The sequence below is a fragment of the Mirounga angustirostris genome, unplaced genomic scaffold (genome assembly GCF_029215605.1).
Source record: "Mirounga angustirostris isolate CCGP_5_RB_7025 unplaced genomic scaffold, mMirAng1.0.hap1 SCAF_17, whole genome shotgun sequence".
NCBI classification, from domain to species: Eukaryota; Metazoa; Chordata; class Mammalia; order Carnivora; family Phocidae; genus Mirounga; species Mirounga angustirostris.
The window spans coordinates 4,308,874-4,333,540 of NW_026991725.1; the positions used below are offsets into that span (position 1 = coordinate 4,308,874).

Below are 24,667 nucleotides of genomic sequence, written 5' to 3' on the forward strand. Positions count from 1 at the left end.
ACCTATAATCTCAGGCAGAAAAGTCGCTGGGGGATGGCCTTCTTGCTAAGGGTTTTACCTCAGGTCTTCAACTCACTGATTAAAGCCACTTCCTTTCTTTGGCCTGTTTCCTCATCTATCAAATAAGGCCCTGATTGGGAATGGCAAATATTTATCTCTTATTTCGGTCTGAGGTATCAAACATGGCTGCCTGGAGTGTTGTGTTGTGAACGATTCTGAGGTCGAATGTGAGAAGAGCAGGAAATCGTGGAAAGGTAAATTAGTAGTGTCCACCCCTGTTGTTGGAGGAGAGAGGATATCTCATGTGACATCCTGGAAATAGGTGATATCATCTCATTTCCAGCTCTCGAATTCTACAGCTCCCGATTCTCAACAGTGAGCACGTTCCCCAAGCCTCTCTGTCAACAGAGAGGTGGATCTTCTCCTTATGATCTGGACGGGGCGTGATGCTGTTCACTGTGGGGCAGTGAGAGAACCTCTGATCAGTCGTTATTATTTCAGGACTCTCCTCAGAGGCCCCACCCACGAGGGAAGGGCAGGCCCCGGGCATCGAGGAGACGGATGGGGAGCTGACAGTGGCCCCCACACCAGAGCAGCCAGAACGGGGCGTCCACTTCGTCACCACAGCCCCTACCCTGAAGCTGCTCAACCACCACCCACTACTCGAGGAATTCTTACAAGAAGGGCTGGAGGGCGGCGAGGAGGGGATGAGGCCAGCCCTGCCCTTCCAGCCTGACCCACCAACACCGTTCACCCCGAGTCCCCTTCCCCGCCTGGCCAACCAGGACAGCCGTCCTGTCTTCACCAGCCCCACTCCAGCCATGGCTGCAGCACCCACTCAGCCCCAGGCCAGAGAAAGACCTTGGAGCCTGGAGCCAGAGCCCCCTGTGCTTCGCATCACAGCCCCCCTACCTCCTGTGCCCAGCCCAGGCCCCGGGGAAAGGCCCAGTACCACACCCCCTAGCAGAGCATGGACTCCAACCCAAGAGGGTCCTGGAGATATGGGCAGGCCATGGGCTCCAGAGGTCAGGTCCCAGACCCTGGGGCTCGGGACGGAGGGAGCCGTCATGACCTCTACAGCATCAGGGGACGATGAGGAGACCACCACCACCAACATCACTACCACCATCACCACCGTCCAGCCACCAGGTCAGCTCCCTGCTGGCTTGCAGATCTGGAAATGGGGGACGGGGGACGCGCGGGGCCCTATAGTCCTCTGCCCTGTCACTGTGCCAGCCTGCCTTGCCCTTTGGCACCAAGGGCCAGCCTGCAGGAGGCAGGTGGGTGGGAGCTGGATGGCCTGGGTTCAAATCCCGATTGGAAGCAACGACAACAGACCCTAGGAGTTTCGCTGAACCTCTCCGAGCCTCATCTGTAAAATGGTGGTAAGACCCACCTCATTGAGCCATTGTGACAACTGAGATAAGAATGCACCTAGTAGGTGCTCAGGAAAAGGTGGTCCCCTTCTTTCAACAGGGAAATAGACACCCCAAGAGCTGGGCTTCACCACACACACACACACACACTGGTCAGCCTTAGTTGAACCAACATCACCAGAGCTGGGCTTAGCCTTGTATTTCCTCCTGCCTCCCAGGCCCTTGTAGCTGGAATTTCTCAGGCCCGGAGGGCTCTCTGGACTCCCCCACGGCCCCCAGCTCACCTACAGATGCCGGCCTGGACTGTTTCTACTACATTACCGTCTACCCTGGCTATGGTGTAGAAATCAAGGTAAGAGACCTGGTTCCCATGGGGACAAAGCTGGAGCTAGTGTGTTATTTTTCCAGAAAGTGCTGGCTACTGGGAGAGGTGGGGATGCTCAGGGGCATCAGTTGGCCCAGAGCCAGGGCTGGGCCTAACACTTGGCCAGCTTCTGCCCTATGCACCAGGGAGTGAAGAGCTACTGTTCCCAGGGGCTTGATCAGGAGCTCAGGAGAGCTTGAGGAGGGCCCTACTCTTGGATGAGCAGGGGAGTGGGTGAGTGTCTGAATTTACGTGGCTGGGGAGCAAGAATGCAGGACTTCGTGGTTGGGCCTGAAAGAGCCAGGGGCCTCATTGACTGAATTATTCACTCACTCATTCCTTCAGCAAATACTCCCTGAGCAGCTTCTCTGGGCCAGGCCCTGCTGGCTCCTGCGCTGCAGAGTTGAGGAAGACAGACATGGTGCTTCACCAGAGAGAGCCATCTGATGGGCGAGTCAGACCCCCAGCCCCAGCCTCCTGCCCCCTGCCTCCCTGGGCCATCTCATCCCTCCCTTGGGATTAAGACTCTCTCTTAATCCTCAACCCTGAGCCCACAGGTCCTCATGGATGTCCCACAGCCTCTTCCCCCTCCACGTGCCTCAAAGCCAATTCTTCCCTTTTGCTCCCCCAAACACACTTGCCACACCACTCCTGACCTCAGAGACAGACACCTTAACCCTTCAGAAACAGGGTGCAGGGCCACCACCGTGCTGTGCATGGTGAGGCCAACTTGGCCCTTCTCTCTCTCTCTTCTCTGAGTCTTGCTTGCCCCCACTGTCCTCTGCCTCCACCTTAGTCCCTTTTTTTTAATTATTATTTTTATTTTATTTTATTTTATTTTATTTTATTTTATTTTATTTAAGTAAGCTCTTACACCCAACGTGGGACTTGAACTCATGACCCGAGATCAAGAGCCACATGTTCTACAGACTGAACCAGCCAGGCGCCCCTCCACTGCAGTCATCTTTCCCATATGAAATCAGTCCTCCCCTCCATACCTCCCCAGAGGCCTCTGAACCAAGGCCAGTCCCTCTGGCCTATGTCTAGCCACTCCCTCCCTCATAATCTGCCCCCCACCCCCTACCCCCCACTTTGCATTGAGCAGCTTGCAGCTAACTGGATGGGCCAAGCCCACTTTCCCCACAAGCCCCAACTCTATGTGCTGGTCCCTCTGCCCAGAAGAGTCATCCCACTATCCCTTCTGTGACTTCTTTCCTGATGCCCCATCCTACGAGTTTGTTAATAGCCAGCCACATCCCCAGCTAGACTGTGAGCTCCTTGAGGGGTACCCTGGAGCACAGGGCCCAGAATGGGGTCTCCGTGGACTGGCTGAATGAATGCACAAATGGATGGAGGAAAGAAGGAAGGAGGTGACGGTAGCCTGAGTCTGGAGACAGAATGGAGGTAGGGGCAGACATTCAGCCTAGCTGAGGCCATCAGGCAGGTGACTGGTAAGCAGAGGGAAGGGGGCAGAGGAGGAGTCTGGGAAACAGGGCAGTGTTGGCTGCTCCCAGCTCTCGGCCTGTTCCCCACCCATCCCAAAGCCCCTGGTTCTGGGCCTGGAGCCAGCTACACCTGTCCCGGGGATGTCAAGGCCAGGTCTCTGAGCCAGGCCCAGAGGAGGGGGGGCCCTCTCCCACCACGGGGGGGCCCGTCCCCTTCCTTCTGTGACTGTTTGCTCCCGTTCTGCCAAGCCTTGGACCCTTGCTCTGGGCTGACGGGGAGGGTAATTAGGAGCAGCCATCCCCCCACCCCGAGCCATTAGCACTCAGTGCTGCTTAATTAAGGTAATTAATGTAAAAGCATCACCTAATGAGAGGTGGTATCGGCTGTGGCTCACCGGGTGGAAGGCACCAGCTGCAGGTGTGGGGAAGGGGGAGGGAAGGGGCAGACGCCAGGCTGGGGGCCCCCCTGCAGGCCTGAGCTGGCTGCACCTGCCCCCCCCCCATTCCCACCGAAGCCCACCGAAGCCCACCAGGCCAGGCTGGGCCCAGTCCTGGTACTCGCCGCAGTGGGGCAAGATGCTGGCTCTGCCTGCTCCAGCCCTGGCCCCGGGCACCAGCCCCACCCTGGATGCCCACCCCCCTCTTACAAGCCCTGTGTCTGTTGTCTGGTGCTGCCACATTTTTTTTTTTCATCAGAATGCAAAAGCTGTTACCAGGCAACCTTGAGATGAAGACCTGCCACAGCCCTGGACTGCTGTCTGGAAATGTGGCAGGCAGAAGCTAGCACCCCCCTCTACCCCACCACCATGTCCTTGGGGACTCCCGTTGGCCCTGATGGCCTGAATTAGAGTCTGAGGCCACAGCAGGAAGGGCCGGGGGGCGGGCGGGGGGGGACAGCATCAGCCAGGGCTGAAGCAAGGGTTATGGTTCATCTCCTTCTGGGGCCAGATCTGCAACCCCTGCCCCTACTGGGCCTCCTGGCCACACCACCCAGGTCACTTGGGGACCTGAATCACTGATGCTGCGGACCACTACCCACGGAGAATTGGGAAAACTGAGGCCAGCAAAGAAAGGGAACTGCCCGAGATCACTCAGTTAACCGTTAACTAGTGCTTTTTGATGAATGAATTTGCTCTGCAAATATAAATGGAGCAATTACCACATGGCAGGCTCTGTGCCAGGAGCTGGACACAGTTCCTGGGGGAGACGGAAGTCCTTAGCACTGACCAGAGAACGCTCAGCGCCGTTGGGATGGAGTGGGAATGCCAGGATGGGGCGCACTTCACCAGCCTGGAGGGTCAGAGGGGGCCTTCCGGAGGCCGTGATACCTGCTCTGGGGCCTAACAAAGGAGAGGTCAGCTGACACGCCTGGACCGGGAAGCGGTGCCTAAGGCGGACTGGCCGTTGACGGTTACCAGGGCAGGATGGGACAGGTGACTTTTGTTGCCCAGGAGCGGGAGGTGAGCCTAGGGGCTTCCGGATTGCACTCCTGCCAGAGGCTGGGCCTGAAAGCAGCGCTTGTCTGCCCTGGGCAGCGGGGGATGGAACGGGTGAGGCGGCTGGAAGGCCGAGAAGGTGCCCGACCTGGCTCTTTCAGACTTGGGGAAAGGCTTGTGGCTTCCCTCCATTGTGGGTGAGCCCCTGCCTCCCCTCTGCGAACTCACAGGGACGGTCCAGGGTAGGTGGAAGGGACGGAATCCGGGGTGGGGGGTGGTGGGAGAAACCATGGGAGGAGAGGAGCATGTGAAGAACCCACAAATCACCTCCCTGACACCATGCTGAGCCTCTGCCATGTGATGTGACCACAGCTCTGGCTAAGGTCTGGGGCCCCTTTTCATGAGGAACAGGTTCAGGGGTTCCAGAACCCCTAACTCCCCAGCTCTCCGTGTCTTGGACTCCAGCCCCTCATAACCTGCTTCTTCTCCTGCCTCCTCCTCCCCCAGGCTGTTGCAGTGATTTGTGCACTGAGGCCGAGGGTCCGAGCTGCCCACAGGGAGGAAGCCCACTCAGGTCCTCTGTCATCAGAGGAGGTTTGCCTGTCTCAGCTGGGGTCAGGCACTGGGCTAGGCTCTCTTGAGAGGTCTAGAAAAGCCCCTTTAGGATGGGTGGGCACAAGCCCCCTGGCCCATGTGGGTCCCATCCCTGCTTCAGGCAGCCGGTCTCCCCTGAGGGCTCCAGGCCTTTCAAATGGGCCTGGCATGTGCCTTTCGTTGCACTTGGCATCCCAAGAGCCTTTCCACTGCCAGTCTCCATCTTGGCTTGGCTGCTCCCTGTACCATCTGGAGCTCAGGCACAGCTGCCCATAGTCCCTACCCTAGTGCCCCAGGTGTCCCCATTGGAACACAGCTCTCCCACGCCAGAGGCCGGCTGCCAGGTTGATAGCCAGAACACCAGGACCAGGCCTGATGGGGACACCAATAGGGTGGTGGGTCAACAGGGTGAGATTTCTGGGCAACCTCCTCTTTTCTGGCTCCTGGAAGGCTCATCTGAGAGGAATTACAGAGGTGCAGGCAGGTCTGGCCCCACGCATTTAGACCCCTCTCCCTATCCGTAAAGTAGACTCTTTCCCATAAGGGCTTGTGGACAGGCACAGAGGCTGTCCTATGGGACTGGGCTTCCAGCCCTGCCTCTGCAGCCCGTCTCTTGGTGACTGGCAAAGTCCCTGGCCTTCTCTGGAACTGCTTCCTTCTCTGTCAAAGGAGATGAACCAGATGATGCAGAAGGGCACTCCTAGCCAGTCCTTCTGAGCGTGTCTCCTCTCCTGGGTTCAGGAAGCTCCTTCATAGGCCAGACTGGGCCGTGGCCCCTCAAGCTCTTGACCCTGCTTTCTGCTCCTAGCAGCTGTAGAACCTGGCCCAGAGAGAGGGTGGCTCCCAGGGACAGTGCCTCCTAGGCAGAGCCCTGAAAGAGCTGAGGCTAAGGTGGGTCGACAGCCAGCTATCACCATGGCAAAAGCATTAGTCTTACCAAGGTAGAGCCCAGGTCTCCCCAAGAAAGGGGAAGAGGACTGCTCAGCTGTGCTGAGCCCCTTACAGGTGGGATCTAACTTAACCTTACAACCCTAACCAGTGGGTATGACCATCCCATTCCACACATGAAAACTGGGGTTCAGAAGGTCATGTGACTTTCCCAAGGCCCTTTCAACTAGTCAATGATGGAGCTGGAAGTTGATGCCAGGACTCAAGAGCCCCTCTTCTTCCCCTGGCCCAGGAGATTGGCCCAGGTGTGGCGAATGCGAAGAGGCAGTGCATTTGGGGACTGTTGGGGGCTCTACCCCAATCCCTTACCTCAGCTCAGCCCTGCCTGCTCCTGTAAGATGCCCACCTGGAATTCCTCCAGTCTGGGGGCAGGGCCTGGGATGCTATGCATGAAGATAAAGCACTAGGCCAGGAATTGGGGGTCCTGGTCCAGAATCCTGGCTTTGCTTTGGATGCACTATGTGACACAGAGAGGAACTCTCAACTTTTCTGATGGCAGGGTTCCCTTATCTATAGAGCCGAAGTAAATACAATCTGCTTTGCCTCCCTTACTGAAGTTCTGTGAGATCTGAAAGGATAACGGGTGTGAAAGAGCTTTGAAAACCATAGTCTCATGGGAAAAGTTGTGATTCTACTGCTGTGGGGAGTGGGGGAAGCACATGGGTGAGGGGGAGCACATGGAGGTGGGGGAGCACATTGGTGTGAGGGAGCACGTGGGGAGTTGGGGAGCACGTGGGTGTGGGGGAGCACGTGGATTTTGTAGAGCATGTGAATGAGGGAGCACGTGTGAGGAGGTGCACGTATGTGGGGGAGAGCGTGGGACTGAGGGCCCACGTGTGCCATGCCATGTGTTTGAGGGAGCTGCTCACAGGCCCTGCTCCCCTGCGCTCTCCTGGTCACCAACACCCATGTGTGTCCTCTGACAGAGGCCCAGTCGCCATCTTCTGGGGGTGAGGCTCACACACTGGAGTCATTCTTTTTTTTTTTTTTTTTTTAAGATTTTATTTATTTATTTGACAGAGAAAGACACAGTGAGAGAGGGAACACAAGCAGGGGGACTGGGAGAGGGAGAAGCAGGCTTCCCGCAGAGCAGGGAGCCCGATGCAGGGCTCCATCCCAGGACCCTGGGATCATGACCTGAGCCGAAGGCAGACGCTTAATGACTGAGCCACCCAGGTGCCCCCACACTGGAGTCATTCTTGAGCTCTCCTGCCTGTGCAGGATTTTACTCGGGGGATTATGGCACCATCCCACCTATGAGTCACACCATTAGGGCCTGTTTTGGAGACCCGACTGGCGGCTTTGATGGGGACAGACAGGCCAGTCGAGTCTGATGGTCTAGGGGGCTGGCAGAGGGCAACCTAACTCCTCCCCACCTCCCATTCAGGAAGGAGTTGGCCCCCTCAAAGTGGTTATATTTCCTTCCTTGAATTGACCTCATGGTCGGCTGGAAGCTGGGCAGTGCTAGACAGCCCAGGGTCCTGTGGGAATTGTCCTCACCTCCCTCTGCTCTAGCTTCCCCCTACCTGGCCCCCAGCTCCCCCACCCCTAGTCATAGGCTAGGGGTGTGGGAAGACAGCCCTTGTGAGCAGAGCTGACATTTCAGTCTCCCAAGCTCTTCGGATGCCTGCAAATTGCATCAAGACTTCATCACCCTCCTTGTCCAACACTCAGCCCTGTCTGGCCCCTGTCAGGCCTGGCCCTCAAACAAGTGACAAATTACATTGCAGCCACTGCGGCAGGCCGGCAAGTGGGTGCTTGAAACCCAGGGGACTAGAGCTGCACAGACAGCCTCTAGCTGAGAACAGGGTACCTCCTGGATGTGAGTCCCGGGCCACCCAGGCCCACTGCATCCCACGCTCATGGCAGCCCTCACCACCAGGCTGTGCTGGAGGCCAGGCTAGCTGGAGGGGGCCATAAGCCTCAGCTCCCACTTTTCCCAGCCTTAAAGGCCTCTTGGGCGGGGGGGGGGAGGGTTGGAATAAATCTCAACCTCTTGGGAAAAGCCCGGTCTGACCGAACCCCCACTGCTAAAGCTGGTGGGCCTGGGGTCTGGGAATAAACATCCAGATGTCTGGATGTCTGTCTGCAGGTGACAGCTGCAGCAGGCTGGGAGGGAAGGAGTTGCCTTTGCCTCCAGCAAGGCAAGATTCTGCTACTTAACACCTTGGTGACCTTTTGCCAGTTCCTTAGCCTCTCTGAGCCTCGGTTTACTCATGGGGATTTTACCACACACCTTACAGAAGTGTGGCGGGGAGGAAGTAATGCCTGTAAACAGAACAGGGCTTGACGGCTGTAGGTGCTCCATGAATGCTGATTGTTATTGCTGCGTTATCCCTGCAGATGGCAGAGCAGTGGGGTCACAGGCTGGAAGCTATAGGTCAAAGGATACTTACGGCAACTAGGAAAAATGCTAAGTTCATCTCTGCTTCTCTGCTTTTGCCTCCTTAGTCACTTCCCTGTGGGGATGTCCTCCCTCCCTCCTCCTCCTGCTCCCGGTCCAGCCCCCCTAAGGCCCTCTCGGACTCTCCCTGAGCCGCTCCTGCCCCGCCCCAGGATTCCTGCTGCATGCATTCAGTGCCACTTAAGGCAGAATTATATGCTGCCTGGCATCTCTCGATAATTACAGATTCCACGTGTGTGAGTCTTGTTTGCCCAACTCTAGAATCGTAGAATCTCCAAGTTTGAAGGGACCTCATCCAGCCTCTGCCTGCGGCAGGAATTCCCTGAGGAATGTCCCCAGCAGATGGTCCGGCAGCCGCCACCCGAATGTGCCCTATAAGGGAGTCTCCTCACGGAGGGCCAACACTTCTGCCCTAGCACCCTGCCTTGAGCCTTCTCTTGGGCCTCAAAGACGCACTGGGTCTTTTCTCTCGGGCAGAGAAGTCCCTGGGGCACATCTGTTGTCAGCACGCAGGGTCTCAGGGGCCCAGAGCGCGGCTGTCTCCTCTAACCCGCCTGGGCTCAGCATCCATCCTCTGTGCTCCTCAGCTCACAGGAATCTGGTGAAGAATGTACTTCCAGGGGTCCACGCATTCACTCTCTCCACACATCTTTATTGCGGTTGGCCACTGAAGAGGGCGTTGTGACCCCAAATGCCTCCCTGGGCTTTAATGGAGAAGAACAGAGAGGACAGGTGGGGAGGGCTTAAGGCAAAAGAACTGACTGGCCTGGCTTGGGAGGCTAAGGGTGGTGGTCCTGGGATCTGAAAGAATGACCAGCTTCACCAGGAGGGCAGGAGGAGAGGGCTTTTCCTGCATATGCAAATGCCCAGAGGCCTGGAGGTAAAGTGTAGCCTCTGACTGCAGTGTGGGCAAGTGAGGCTGGCTGAGCAGTCTGCAGAGGCCAAGGTGGGCAGGGCCTTGAGGGCCAGAGCAAGGCATTTGGACCAGATAGTGGGGGCTTTGAGGGCTCAGTGGAGCACCACCAAAGGATTTCACTATGTTCGGATGGTCGACCACAGGTCGGGGCTATTAGCTGGGTGCAGTTCAGAAAGTATTTATGAGGAGGGAGGAGTGGGTGAAGCCCTGGAGGTAGGGAGGCCGCCGCACTCCAGGTGAGCAATAGTAGTGAGGAGCTGGGAAGTGGCAGGGGGGATGAAGAGTAGTAAAAAGATCTGGGTCCAGGAGACCGGGCTGAATGACTGATTGGCCGTGGGGTGGAAGGGAAGAGGCAAGATGCCAGTTTCGAACTTGGGCGTGCAGGTGGATGGAGAGGGAAGCTGCTGGTGGAGGGGGGCTGGGAGAGTGGCTCACTATGAGGCGGGCTGGGGGTGGGGTGCCTGTGAGGCATCCAATAGCGGGCGTCCAGGGGAAGCTGGGCACGTGGCTCTGATGCTTAAAAGACCTCACATGGCTGGCCAGGCCCTTGGACACCCTCTAGTTCAACACACCTGCTCCATGCCCACTTTACAGATGAGAAAACTGAGCCCAGAGAAGTGAAGGGACAGGACGCAGCTGGTGTCCTGGTGTCACTGAAAAGCTTTGGAGACAGAAAGACATGCTTGCAAATTTCAGTTCTGCTAATAATCTCTATGTGACCTTGGATATGAACTTCAGATCCCCTCTCGCAGGGTTACTGGGAAGGTGAAATGAGCTCTTCCTGTGCTCAAGTGCCCAGCTCAGGGCCTGGGGGCTCCAGTGGCCAAGCGGCCCTGAGGATGGGCCATGCCTGGGGCCCCAGGGAGTCTGTGGGCGGCAGGGCTCAGTCAGCAGGAGGAAGCCTGACTGCTCCACTTTGCACTGTCTATCCCATGGCAGGTCCAGAACATCAGCCTCCGAGAGGGGGAGACGGTGACTGTGGAGGGCCTGGGGGGGCCTGACCCGCTGCCCCTGGCCAACCAGTCTTTCTTACTAAGGGGCCAAGTCATCCGTAGCCCCACCCACCAAGCGGCACTGAGGTTCCAGAGCCTCCCACCACCTGCTGGGCCTGGCACCTTCCATTTCCACTACCAAGGTAGGCCTGGGCAGCTGGGGGAAGAACCAGCCCAGACTGGGTGCCCTCCTGGGGATCTCTGGTGCTATTATAGGTGTGGGGGTGGGGAGTCAGGGGGGCAGGCACAGGCACCCAGTGACACTCGGTACAACTAAAGGTGATTATTGCACATCTGACACCTCCAGAACCTTCCCTCCTCCACCTACCACCCTACAGAGAACTGTTTGTGAAGGGGGCCTGACACAGAACCAGCTAGCCCTGAGGTGCCCATTGCCACTTACTCATTCACTCATTCAGTAAACTCTTCCTGGGTATCTGCTCTCTGCTACGCTGTGCTGGGCACTGGCAATATCAGGATGAATCCTCCAAGTCCTTGACCTCAAGGAATTCAGAATCTCTAGGGGTGCAGACACTGAAATGGGCAATAACAATAGAAGCCCTCTCTTCAAAATGGAAGGGGGTCAAGGTGAAAGGGGCTTGATAGCGACCATCTGGAGATCCTTAGCAACCAATCTGGCCTTTCTGAACTGCCTCACCCACCCTAGGCCAGGCTCATGCGCCAGTCAGCTCAGAACACCTCTGGAAATAGGGGAGTGGCAAGATACAATGGGAAAATCACAGGCTCAGGAGATGGGCAGATCTGTGTCTTAATCTCCTTCCCTTTGGCTGTTGACCTTGGACAGGTCATTGGACCTCTCTAACCCTCTTTTCCTCTGCTGTACCACGTGACCAATATGCCTACTCCATAAAGTCATGAGGAAGATTAAACAAAAGGGTTCATGTGAAGTGCTTAATACAGCACATTCCGTGAACTTAGCGTGTTCCGTGAAGGAACGAGAAACAAGCATTAAAGAGATGGCAGGATGGGAAAGGGAGGAAAGGGGGTTTGCCTCTGCCCCTCTTCCATCAGCATCTCTCCTGGCCCCTTTCCCCCAGGCAAAGTCTTCTTGACAGGGCAACCAGTTCAGACTGGGGAGTGCTAATGGGGAAATAATCAGTATGAACAATTATGGCATTGCCCTGCATTGTCGGGACCGATCCTGCAGCCCTGCTTGGTCCATAGCCCGGGGAGGAGGACAGGCGCTGGAGATGGGGATGTTTGGAACCCACCTAAGAAGCACTTGCCCATCCCTAGCCTCTCCACCCAAACTGGGAGCGCAGTCTGGCGTGGCAGCAGGGAGCCTGGCGGTGGGCAGGGGCTGGCCAGGGGCTCGGCAGAGGCAGGGGGCCGGCTGAGACAAGGGTGAGCATCTAGGCGGCCCGGCCAGCCTCCCTAATGGCTCATCAAGTCTCCCTAGCAGCGGGCATAATTTCACAGCACGGTAACCTTCTCTCTTGCCGCAGATTCCTTTGCACAAAACCCTGGACCTCACTGAAAGGCAGTGAGCTGGAGGCCCAGCGAGGGGTGCAGACCCCAAGGAGGGGCTGGGAGAGCTGGCCCAGCCCTGCCTTCTGCTCAGCTCCCAGAAGCCCTCCCTCCTCGGCCCAGTTTTTGTCAATGATCAGCTCTTTCCTTAATGAGTGTAATTCCCCTAATTATAGGCTGTAATTAGCCCTGATCCCAGAGATGGGAACAGGAGGAGCATGTGCTCACACGCGTGTCTCCCCGGGCTGGAGAAAAAGGGTGCCAGAAGAGGGGGCGAGGGGACTAGTACCCACATCACTGCCGGAGCTATCCAAGATAATGTTGGAGATCACAAAGATGGGCCCCCACAAGGGCCTCATCTGCAGAACGGGCTCCAACTCCCCTCCCACAGCCTCAGGCAGTGTGAGGAGGCAGAGGGCCCTGCCAGGCATGCCCCTCCTCCCTCCTGAGCATTCCTGGCACTGGACTTGGCCCCAGAAACAGACGCTGGGGAGAAAATAGCTCAACAGATTGCAGTCATACATGCTCCCTGGGAACGGTAGTCATGGCAACAGGAGGACGCTCCTCCTGGGAAGTGGCCACTATGGAGTCTGGGGGCTTCCTCATCTGCCCCCAACCTCCTGCTCTCACCTCATCCCAGCCCAGTTTCCTAATCGTGAAATGGGGGACCTTCCTTCCCAGAGTTGTGATAAGAACCACAGGAAAGATATAAGGACATCTGGCTCATGACCTTGACCTGTCTGGGTGTCACCCCCCTCCCTGCACTCTGGTTGGGGTGCCCCCCACACTCTTTTCCCTATCCCGTTCTGGCCGGGGGTCTCTCCCCAGGTCACTGTGAGGGGCCACCCTCACCAACCACCCAGGGCAGCCTTGTCTAGAACTCATGGGTTCCTCTGACTCCTGAACCCTGGTTTCTACTTCACCAGGGGAAGCAGGTGGGAGACAGGAGATGGAAAGCAATGGGCTCTAGAGCCAGGATCTTCAAGCGCCCTCTCTACCACTTACTGGCTGTGGGATCAGGGCAAGTCCCCCAGTCTCTCTGAACCTCAGTTTTCCTTATTGGGAAATGAGTTAATAACCCATACCTTGCCTTCCTTCCTCCCAAGCATGTTGTAGACCTCAAGTAAGAGTGTGAAGGCATTTTAGAAGCTGGAAGGTGCCTGCAGATGTGAGGTGCTTTTATCAATCGAGATTACGAACAATAACAGCAGGCTGGGACATTTGGTACTTGTTCTGTGCCAGGAATTACACATATGTCCTCTCAGTTAACCTCTCATGTAACAACACTGGATGCAGTACTCGAAATGAGTGGGTAAACAAGGAAACAGAGGCACAGAGAAGTTAGGTAACTTGCCCAAGGTGGCACAGCAAGTAGGGGAGCTTGTGTTCTTCAAACCCAGTCAGTCAGACCCCAGAACCTATCCCCTAAGCGCTGCCCTGTTGTGCCTGCCAATCACAAGTAACCACTCACTGGCCATGAGAGAGGGAAGCGTAAGAATCATCCTCTCCCCTTTCACAAGCCCAGTGATGATAGCCAGGATGGGTGAAAATCATGAAACTCATTTCTGGATCCTGTTCTTCCCAGAGGCGGCCTCTTTTTCTATTCACATGAATCACACAGAGGCTAGCCAAGGACCTCTGGACCTGCTTAGACCTCTCTTCCCACCCACCTGGTGCCATCAATAAGGGTGGGCCCCTCCATCCCAAGATCCTCAGTCCAGACAATCCCCATCCCTCTTACGACCCTCACGGGTTTTCAGACTCTGTAGCCCAAGCCTTCACTCTGCCTCTCTCCTTGACCCCTCCGGCCTTCTTTCCCCCTCTGGGACCCAATCCCTGACCCCCATTTTTAGCTATCACCCGGGCTTGGCTCCGGGCTGGGCCTTTCCAGGTTGTTTTGTGGGATTTGCCGCCACCATTCGGTCATACTTGTTATGACAATTCCAAAAGTTATGAAGCTTCCCAAGGCAACTTGTCCTTCCCTCAACTTCCAAAGAAGGCGTGTCCTACCTCCCCACCCTCGCCCCATCCTGTTTTTAAAAGGAGTCCACAGTCCTTGCCAGTGAATACTGGGAAAGCTTTTACTGTCTGACTTCAGTCATTCTGGCTGTAATTCATAGCCATCCCCTATAGGAAAAATAGTATCAATACTTTACATCAGGATAGACTTGTCATTGTTTCAAGTGCTTTCACATCTCTAAGTCATTCAATAAACCTTCCTTAAAGATGTGCTCTCAGCTGCATTCCAGAGATACCAAGCTGAATAAAATACTATCCCCTTTATTCTCTTAATAACCCCATAGGTAGCCTGGCATTTTGAACCTCATTTAACAAATGAGAAACTGGGACACAGAAAGGCTGAAAAACTTGCCAAAAGCGTCAGAAAGCTTGGATCAGAACCCAAGCCTCCTAACTTCCAGCTCTGCGCTTGCTCCACTCACCAGCCCAGGCTGCTGGAAATATTGCTGGCCTCTTCTGGGGAGGGCATCAGAGTCTTTCCTGGAATTCCCGATGCTTCCTCCAGTCCTGAGTGACACCTCCAGGCAGGCTGTGGCAGGACTCAGCCCCCTGGTTATGACTCAGCCCTGGCTATGCCCTGGCTATGACTCAGCCCCCAATACACACACACACACACACACACACACATTCTCTCTCTGTAGCCTACCTCCTGAGCTGCCACTTTCCCCGGCGTCCTGCTTTTGGAGCTGTGACTGTCACCAGCCTCCACCCAGGAGGCAGCGCCCACTTCCGCTGTGTCACTGGCTACCAGCTGAAGGGTGCCAGGCTTCTCACCTGTCTCAATGCCACCCAGCCCTTCTGGGATTTCCAGGAGCCTGTCTGTATTGGTAAGTGGTTCCAGGGGACTCAGTGCTAAACAGAGGAGTAAGGGGTGGGGGGCTTATCCTTGCTCTCGGTTGCTGTCTGGAACCTTCATTCGCTCTCCATAAGGAAACCAGAAAATGGTCACATACCTCCGTAGCATTGATCCAGCCCCACATATTGAGCTTTTCCTGTATCGAGGCACCACGGTATATAGAGCTGAATTAAACAGGGACCGTGCCCTCAAAGAGCCCACAATTCCGGGAAATGGGGGAAGAAGGAAGCACATGGATCACCAATTTCCAGAGCAGGAAGTAAAAAGCACCAATAAAGAGACATAAAGTGACTTAGGCAGGGAGGAAGCAACCATTCTTAGTTGGGTCTTTAGGAGACTTCCTGGGGGAACTGACATTGAAGGTTTGACATTTTAATGGAGGGAAGAGTGCAGGCAGTTAACACAGAGGCAACAAGGTGAGGCTGTGTTTAGGGACTCAGAAAACAGCTGGGGAGGAGCTCAGAACTATTCCTCAGGGGAGCCAGCCAGGTGGTGTCTGGAGGCCAGGAGGCCAGGCAGGCAAGAGACTCTGAACTTGACAGTGACTTTGGGAATAGAGACGAGGGAAGAGGTCCCAGAGACACTGATGAGTGAAGGGGGACAAGTGGAAGGAGACTTCCTCCCAGGTTCTGGGCCTGGACGATCAGGAAGTCTGAGATTGCTACCAGGGGGAAGGGCTTCTTGGCAGAAAGAAGATAAAGTATTTAATCTGCAGTGCGAAAGGCAGCCTGGACATCTTTTCTTTCTTTCTTTCTTTCTTTCTTTCTTTCTTTCTTTCTTTCTTTCTTTCTTTCTTTCTTTCTTTCTTTTCTTTCTTTCTTTCTTTCTTTCTTTCTTTCTTTCTTTCTTTCTTTCTTTTAATAGCTCGGGCTCTTGAACCTTATGTCGTTTTATAAACTCTTCCTGGGTGCTAGGCACAAGCAGAGGTGAATAAGCCAGATGTGGTCTCTGACCTCTGGGAGCTCTCTGGCAAGTGGGGAAACCAGCGTGCAGCAAGTTCTGTGCAGACCGTGCTGTGAGGGGGTGAATTCAGGGTATGGTCAGGATCCAAGGGAGGGAGAGCTGCCCCAAAAGGAGGACGGAAGCAAAGAAAGCTTCCCAGGGAGAGAGCATGGAAGGACGACAAGAACGTTAGCTCAGGGAAGTGGAGTGGATTCTTGGGACAGCACATGCAAAGGTGTGGAATGCACAAAGCAGGCCGGAGTGAGGCCATGACAAGGCGTGCCTGATGAGCACATGCGGGATGGGGCTGAAGCCGAGTCAGGAGAAAGCCGGCTTCACAAAGGGCTTGAAGGCCACCTTGAGCTTGGATGACCTAGGGGTAACAGGGAACCGCAGACAAATTTAAGTGAAGGGTAGGCATGATCACATTCATGGGGCAGCTCCGTTCTGAGACCAAGCAGAAAGGTGGGTCTTGTCCTCTCTGCAGAGAAGTGGAGAAGAAACTCACCACAAGCCCCTCCCCAGGAGCCTTATTAGGTTAAAATATTCTGCCCTCTTGAACATCTCGAGACAAGGGTGCTGTGTTCTGGCCAGGGCAGCCCAGTCTCTGAAAGCAGGCAGAGTCCAGAACTGTGTGTCCAGGAGAGGAAAGTGCTGCTTGGACTCCTCTTGCCTTTGAAACCCCTTCTCTGGCCCCGCTCAACTGCCAGGACCTGGTGGCCAAGTAACCCAGAAGTCTTCAGCGATGGGGCTGGGTGGGCTACTCAGCCTCCCCTTGGAAAGAGGAAAGTCCCAGGCCAGAGGGGTCAGCCCAGAAACGATGGTGTAAGTAAGCGAGGCCAGGTCCTGGCTAGCAATGTCTGCTGAGGCCATAAGATTTGGAGGTGGATGGTGGGTACACCAGATGTTTGTCAGGCCAGAGCTAGTCCTGCCCTCTGTTTTCCATCCACTCATTCATTTTATTCAACGAACACTGAATACCAACTCTGTGCCTGGCCTGAAAAGACCTGGCCTCCGCCCCAGGGGGGTCCTAGTGAAGGGACATATCCAAACAATAACTAGTTTTAGGAAAGTGGCAGGAGGTAGAAGCAGCAGATACACCCAGAAGGTTGGAGCCCCTGAGTAAGGGGCTGTAAGGGGCTGCCTGGAGGCAGTCGGGGAAAGCGTCCCAGAGGAGTCAGCCAAGAGGGAAAGTAAGTGACTTACCCAGGGCCACTTGGTCAGATCTACCGCAGTCAAAGGAGTTGCACGTGAATAATCCCAGGGGTGTGAAAGGTTAGGTTTCTGGAAACTGGGCTGTCTGGGGCTGCAGGATCCCAGGGGCCAAGGATTGACCTCCAGGACCATGGAGGCGCAGAGGGCACAAGAGCTGGGGTGGGTGGGCAGGCTTGGTAGGCCGTCCAGCATCCAGTGGATCTAGGGTCCAGAATCCAGCCCACAGTTCTGGCCCTGTCTCACAGCCGCCTGCGGTGGAGTGACCCGCAACGCCACCACGGGCCGCCTCATCTCCCCGGGCTTCCCGGGCAACTACAGCCACAATCTCACCTGCCACTGGCTGCTTGAGGCCCCGGAAGGCCAGCGGCTGCACTTGCACTTCGAGAAGGTTTCCCTGGCGGAGGATGATGACCGGTGAGGGGAGCCCTGGGGGGACGGGAGGGCCCGGCCGGCTAGTGCCCCTGCTGCAGATGGAACCCGAGCCCGGGGGCCGCACCCCAGCCAGGGCAGTGAGACCAGCCGCACCTCTGCTGCTTTCCTGGTCCAGGCTCATCATCCGCAACGGAGACAACGTGGAGGCCCCTCCAGTGTATGACTCCTACGAGGTGGAGTACCTGCCCATCGAGGGGCTGCTCAGCTCCGGCCGACACTTCTTCGTGGAGCTCAGCACGGATAGCAGTGGGGCAGCGGCGGGCATGGCCCTGCGCTATGAGGGTGAGCCTGCTGGCGCCTCGTGGGGGTGGAGGGCTCAAGCCTAGGGCCTCTCCTCTCACCCGCCCACCTCCACTCCTTCATGGCTCCTTCCAACTTAGCCCCTGCTCACCTAACACTTAGGCCCCCTCCCTACCCCTCCCCTTCAGGCCTTGGGGATTCCTACCCCATGTTTGCAGGAGACCCCTGCCTGGACCCAGGCTCTCTAGTCCAAGAAAATGAATCCTCTCGAATTTGAAGAGCAAAACAGGCCCCAACTCTTAGAGAAGGAAAATTGCAGCAAGAGACATTCTAGAACCACTCATGCATGCATGCATTCATTCATTCATTCATTCACTCAAAAAAACCATTTATTGAGTGCCCTGTGTGTATGAAGCACAAAACTAGGTGCTGGGAATACAATGGTGATCAAGCCTGCCTCCCAAGCATGATAGGGTATGGTGCTCTGGGCATCCTGCCCCCGCTGCAAGCCTAGGACATGCATTTGTAGTCAGGAAGATACAGGCCTTGGGGCGGGAGGCAGAAGGACGTCTGTCCCGTTTGGCCTGGCTGAGGCTAAGCTGGGCTGGGCCCCCTGGTTTGCAGCCTTCCAGCAGGGCCACTGCTATGAGCCCTTTGTCAAATACGGCAACTTCAGCAGCAGCGCCCCCTCCTACCCCGTGGGCACCACCGTGGAGTTCAGCTGCGACCCTGGCTACACCTTGGAGCAGGGCTCTATCATCATCGAGTGCATTGACCCCCACGACCCCCAGTGGAATGAGACAGAGCCAGCCTGCCGAGGTCAGTAGGTACCTGTGGATGGGCCCCCCCTGGGGAGCAGGGTGCAGGGTGGGGGACCAGAGCCAGCGGCAGAGCCTGGGGCACAGGGGCCATGTGATGTGTGAGATTCAAGCTTCACCCCCTGCCAGAGGAGGTGGGGGCTCCCGGCCATGGGTCAGCATTCCTGTGGGCAGGTGGCAGCCCCAGGACATAGCACTGGGAGGGGGGATGTGGAGGGGACGCACCTCCCGGGCCTCCCCTGCCTTCCAGCTGTGTGCAGTGGGGAGATCACAGACTCCGCTGGTGTGGTGCTCTCCCCCAACTGGCCGGAGCCTTACAGCCGCGGGCAGGACTGCATCTGGGGCGTGCACGTGGAAGAGGACAAGCGCGTCCTGCTGGACGTCCGAGTGTGAGTGCCCGCTGGGCAAGGCCAAGCCGGCTCCTGAGCTCTGGGGCCATGTCTGGCCCAGCCCTGCCTGGAGTCCCCAGGCCCGTCCTCCCTGACAGTCCTCCTCCGCAGGCTGCGCATAGGCCCTGGTGATGTGCTTACCTTCTATGATGGGGATGACCTGACGGCCCGGGTCCTGGGCCAGTACTCGGGGCCCCGTGGCCACTTCAAGCTCTTTACCTCCATGGCCGACGTCACCATACAGTTCCAGTCAGACCCTGGGGCTTCGGTGCTGGGCTACCAACAGGGCTTTGTCATCCACTTCTTTGGTGAGCTTGTTGCCCCTGCCTTGCCCTACTGCTTCGGGGAAGGGGATGCCCGAATACGGATCCCAAAGCATGGCGAGTCAGACAGGCCAGGGCAATGAGCCTGAGTGCTCTGATCCAGCAAGGGAAAGCTGGGAAAGCTCCAGGTATCCTCTCCCCTGAAAGAAGCCAGTTTATTTCTCCATCTTCCCTGAGGGCCCAGTGAAAGGGAGCCTTCCGTTGCAGCAAGAGAGATTTGGGTAGGCAGCGGGAAGACCTTCGTCACAAAAATAAGAAACTAAGGAAAGGGGTTTGTTTCTATCTTCTGACCATCTTGAACGAAAGTGACAATTTGCCCACCCTACCCGGCCCTCTCTCTCAGGACTGGGGAACCGGCCAACACGCTTTTGAAAGTAAAGCCAAAGCCGAAATGATAACCCAGGAAACTCAGAGACAGAATGATGTCAGGGACAGGCAAGGAGGGGCCCTTGAGCAGGAAGGAATGCGTTGCTGGGCCTGTCCAGGCTGAGGAAGGCTAGTACAGTCGCTTCAGTGCTGGCTGAGGGCCTCCGTCTTGCTGCCCCTGTGCCCCCCAGAGGTGCCCCGCAATGACACATGTCCGGAGCTGCCTGAGATCCCCAATGGCTGGAAGAGCCCATCTCAGCCTGAGCTGGTACATGGCACGGTCGTCACTTACCAGTGCTATCCTGGCTACCAGGTGGTAGGATCCAGTGTCCTCATGTGCCAGTGGGACCTAACCTGGAGTGAGGACCTGCCTTCCTGCCAGAGAGGTGAGTCTACCTGTTCCCCATGTTCCCCTCCTCAGTGCAAGATACGAGCCTCTCTCCTCGATTCTGAACCAGACTTCAGCTGTTACCAGCTAGTGCCCTTGAACTTCCTCTATCTCTCGTAGCCTCGGTTTCCTCACCTATGAGATGGGATGATACCTTTTCAAAGGGTTATCCACCAAGCACTTCAAATATTCCCTCCCTGGGAGATGGCCAGTGTTTGTTGATTCTCATGGATAGGAAGGGGACAAATGAGGGATGCCACCAGCCAAATGGCAAGGACAGATAATAGGCAGCAGAGCCACGTGTCAGGAAGATATTGGCTGGCTTGGAACAAAGCCAGGGTGGACTGGCTTTTGTTGAGTTCTACCTGGGCTACTTTCCCATAGTGACTTCCTGCCATGACCCTGGGGATGTGGAGCACAGCCGACGCCTCATATCTAGCCCCAAATTTCCCGTGGGGGCCACCGTGCAGTATATCTGCGACCAGGGTTTTGTACTGACTGGTAGTGCCATCCTCACCTGCCATGACCGTCAAGCCAGCAGCCCCAAGTGGAGCGACCGGGCCCCCAAGTGTCTCTGTAAGTGCCGGATGGGTAGAAGGGGAAGCCTCTGAGAGGAGACAAAAGATGCCACCTCTGGAGGCTAAGGACCTGGCGCCCTCACTGGGCTCTGCCGACTTTGCAGTGCAACAGCTCAAGCCATGCCATGGCCTCAGCGCCCCAGAGAATGGTGCCCACAGTCCAGAGAAGCGGCTTCACCCAGCAGGGGCTACTGTCCACTTCTCATGTGCCCCAGGCTATGTGCTGAAGGGCCAAGCCAGCATCAAGTGTGTGCCCGGACACCCTTCACATTGGAGTGACCCCCCACCCATCTGTAGGGCTGGTGAGTGTTCTGCTACCCTCAAAACTCCTGTCTGCCCTGGGGCGCCTGGGTGGCACCGTCGGTTGAGTGACTCTTGGTTTTGGCTCGGGTTGTGATCTTAGGGTTGTGGGATCAGGCCCCATGTCGGGCTCTGAGCTCAGCGTGAAGTCTGCTTACAATTCTCTCTCCCTCTCCCTCTGCCCCTCCTGCTATGCTCTTTCTCTCTCAAATAAATAAATCTTAAAAAAATAAAAAATAAAAAGCCAAAACTCCCGCCTGTCCCACAGGGCTGCTCTAGCAGAGCATCTAGCAAAGATGCCAAGTGTTGAACCCCCTGCCCACACCCACTTCATGTTACCCTTAGTCTCTCCAGTCTCTGCCAGATCCTTCTGACCTGGTGACACCAAGACAAAAGCTGGCGGGGGCTCCCCTTGGACAAATCCTTCCCATGATCAGTCTACTCCCTGCCTTAGTGGTTTGGCCCATTGGTCTCACCTCTGCCCTTGGCCCTCCCCTCTTGTTCCAGCCTCTCTGGATGGGTTCTACAGCGGCCGCAGCCTGGATGGTGAGCCCCCCTTTGAGGGCCAGGGAAATAGTCTCCCTGCCCCTGGCTCTCACAGCTCCCAGGCCATGGGTTCCCCAAGAAGGGAGGGCAGAGAAAGAGAGAGGTCCGGGACCAGCAAAGCATAAGTTCCTTTCCCTGCCCCCAGCTAGCTAGAGGGAGCTGGTACCTGGATTCTCCTGGGCAGAGGTGAGGACAGATATGGGCTCTAGGCCACAGGGACTTCTGCCCCAATCCTACCCACTGTGTTTTCAGTTGCCAAGGCACCTGCTGCCTCCAGCACCCTGGATGCCGCCCACATTGCAGCCGCCATTTTCTTGCCACTGGTGGTGATGGCACTCTTGGTGGGAGGTGTGTACCTCTACTTCTCTAGGTGAGTCCGGTTTCCCTTCCTGCCCTGCATACCCGACTCACTCCTGCCCAGCACTTTCAACTCACAGGCTTCTCTGTCCCACAGGCTCCAGGGGAAAAGCCCCCTGCGGCTGCCCCGGACACGACCCCGCCCCTATGACCACATTACTGTGGAATCAGCATTTGACAATCCAACTTACGAGACTGGAGTAAGTACCCATGCCATTCTTTGCACCCTATCCAGCACCTAATTCTAGGCTCCCTTGAGCAGATACTCCTGAGGGTCCCTCCAAGCCCTCTCACTCTTTCCCTTTTCCTTGGGAAAGTGGATTATGGGCTGGCAAACCTTATACAAGTTTCCAACTCCCAGCAGTCTCTTTACTTTGCAGGAGACAAAAGAATATGAAGTCTCCATCTAGGTGGGGACAGCTTGGAGAAGCCAGCTCAGCCCAGCATCACAGCCCAGCAGCAGAGTTTCCAGCTTCCTGCTGTCCCTACACCTCCTGTACATACCATCTGGGAAGGGATGCCACCAATCCCTCAAGAACTTGTGCCCTTCCCCACCTGCAATGCCCACCAGGGCCTATTTTCTCAGTACCACTGCCCACATAGGGCCCTTCCTTGGGTTCAAGTCAGGGGGCATCTTCCTCTGGGCAGAGCACAGCTGGAGCACGTGCATCAAGAACCAGCATTCTCCTGACCTTCCTTCATGCCCTGGACCTCTAGCCTGGAATTCAAAAGCAGAGGAAGAGCACCTCTCTCCAGGCTGACCACCATCCAGCCTGGTATGTGGCACCCTGCAGCAGGGTGAACTTGATGGTGGTGGAAACTGCACCAGGATGCTCCTCACGGGGCCATCACCAGTGGCCAAAACTGCTGTCGACAGTGACCTCTGGGTAGTCCTGGCACGATGACATCAGCCCCTCGGAGAGGTTTCTCGTCCTTCTCTAAGGCCCCAGGAATGGACAGTTCTGCTTCCTGGAGGCAATAATTCTAAGGGACCCTAAGGGGTTTAGGGATGCTACCCCAAGCTCAGGTTGGGCTTCCCTAGGCACTCATGCTCCACACCAAAGCAGGACACCCCACTCTGCCCATGCAGCCCTATATGCCAGGGAGAGGGAGACCTTCCCCTGATGTTGATCTGGCTTTACAAACATCTTCTTTCCCACTAGTCCCTCCCCCAACCCCAGCCACCCAGCAGTCTCCCTTCCTGGCCACTGGGTCTTGGGATAAGGGGAGTGGGCAGGCATATTCTGGAGAGGAGCAGAGGTCCAAGGGCCCAGGAATTTGGCATGGAACAGGGGGTTAGAGACCCAGAGAGAGACCCAGGGGTTGGCTACAGGCCACTTTGTACATGTAATGTATTATATGGGGTCTGGGCTCCAGCCAGAGAACAATCTTCTATTTCTGTTGTTTCCTTATTAAAACAGTGTTTTTGGAGAAAAAAAAAAAACAAGCAATGGTCAGGTAGATGGTGCTTTATTGGAGGGAAGGGAGGTGGGAAATAAATGGGATGTGGACTTCAAGACCAGAAGGCATGCTGGACCCACCGATTAATCACTCCCACATTTCATCCAAAACAAGTTACACGCAGGTGCCTCAGGGACTACTGTCCCAACAAGGTCAGTGCAACAGATGGTAGGTGAAGCAAGAGGCCCCTGTGTCTGGCCCACAGGGGTGTGGAAGCCCAGGAACCCAACTGCTCAGCTACCCCAATGCTTCCTTTCTTTTTTTTTGCTAGGTCCAGTACTACAGGCTGGCACACTCCCAAGCCCCTCCTCAATGCCACTGTATTGTTGACAAGGCCCAGGAAGCCTGATGCCTCTCTCCTTCCCCTTCTTCCCCAGCTGGCAAGGTTTAGGAAACTGGAATAAAAATCAGAGACTGAACCCCTAAATATGAGGCCCTAGTCCATCCTGGCCTCAGGGAATATCCAGACTATCAGGAGGAAGGGCAACACAGCTTAGGGTCGGGACCTGGCTCCTATTTCAGCAAAAGCCCTATCCAGGGGCTCCAGAAGTTGGCTGGAAAGGATCTACTTAAGTTTGCCATGTTTGGTCACTTGCAGCCTCGATGCCCCTTCCCTACGGCTCCCAGGCACCTCCTGAGATGAAAGTGTTAGCTCAGCTTCGGCCCCCAGCATGCACATCTGTGCTTAGAGGTGCGCTCTGCGTGGCTGCTCTCCAGAGTAAAAGCATGAGGCAGGCAATGGAGTTATGGACACTCAGAAGCCAGAAGCCAAAATCCCTGAAGGAAATAATGGCAGCCGCCAGCACGTTCTACTTCCACAGTCTTCCAACAGAGAGCTCCTGATCACTCATGGCTGCCCACCTCCTGGCTCTACCACAGGCCACTTTGAAGGCTGGAAAAGCTCCAGTCCATGTAGAGTGCAGTGCCGATATTAGCCACAAGAGGTCACTTCAGAAGACATCTGTATCCCACCTGCTAGCTCTCCTCAACCCCCTCCTGAACAACCAGGACTGGAGCTCTCCAAGGTGGCTGACCTTCCCCTCCAAGTTCTAAGAGGAAGGTGTGTAGAGTGATTCGTTCCCCTGGCACTTGTCAACAGAGCCAAGTATTATTTCCCTCATTAGCCCACCACCTGTTCCTGTTCTCCACTGCAAATGATGATGTTGATCAAAGCAAAGCCTTCCTCATTGGGCATAGGCCAATGGACTACTTATCTGCCCCATAATGCTTTCAGGCTGACACAGCAGCACAGCTGGGTCCTGAGCAGTAAGAAGTCAGTGAAAGAGGGCACATGTGGTTCCAACTTCTGAGGGCCTGTGGCAGGAAATAAAACCTCAGAAGAGATGAGGTCTGGCCACTTTCGTTCAACTAGCTCAGCCCTACTCTCTCCGAAGGCCACCTCTCTGGTCCATGACCACTAGGATTTCTTGTTTGCTGAGGCTGGTAGAGGGCAGAGAGCGGCCAATCGACATGA

The 24,667-nt window shown here is 55.9% G+C and overlaps 1 protein-coding gene across 2 annotated transcripts; it reads left to right on the forward strand.

Annotated features, from left to right (window-relative positions):
• Positions 1–806: 806 nt before the first annotated feature.
• SEZ6 (seizure related 6 homolog) lies at positions 807–23,680 on the forward strand. Of its 2 annotated transcripts, none has more exons than XM_045888134.2 (16): positions 807–1,149; positions 1,595–1,728; positions 10,423–10,618; positions 14,624–14,809; positions 17,241–17,409; positions 17,543–17,709; positions 18,292–18,486; positions 18,736–18,874; positions 18,986–19,182; positions 19,755–19,949; positions 20,336–20,527; positions 20,634–20,831; positions 21,337–21,375; positions 21,628–21,745; positions 21,830–21,932; positions 22,097–23,680. In XM_045888134.2, exons 1-16 carry the CDS (start codon positions 822–824, stop codon positions 22,127–22,129), a joined length of 2,589 nt encoding a protein of 862 aa, XP_045744090.1. In that variant the 5' UTR covers positions 807–821; the 3' UTR covers positions 22,130–23,680. The 2 variants fall into 2 exon arrangements, with proteins under 2 accessions (XP_045744090.1, XP_045744091.1); XM_045888135.2 differs by having other exon boundaries at positions 22,113–23,680.
• Positions 23,681–24,667: the final 987 nt, after the last annotated feature.

What these genes read in the sequence shown, in the direction of transcription:
- SEZ6 (XM_045888134.2), top strand. Translation starts at nt 822, where the DNA reads ATGGCTGCAGCACCCACTCAGCCCCAGGCCAGAGAAAGACCTTGGAGC. An exon ending in CATGGCCCTGCGCTATGAGG is followed by an intron (nt 17,710 to 18,291) that starts GTGAGCCTGCTG and finishes CCTGGTTTGCAG; the next exon opens with CCTTCCAGCAGGGCCACTGC. An exon ending in CCGGGCCCCCAAGTGTCTCT is followed by an intron (nt 20,528 to 20,633) that starts GTAAGTGCCGGA and finishes CCGACTTTGCAG; the next exon opens with TGCAACAGCTCAAGCCATGC.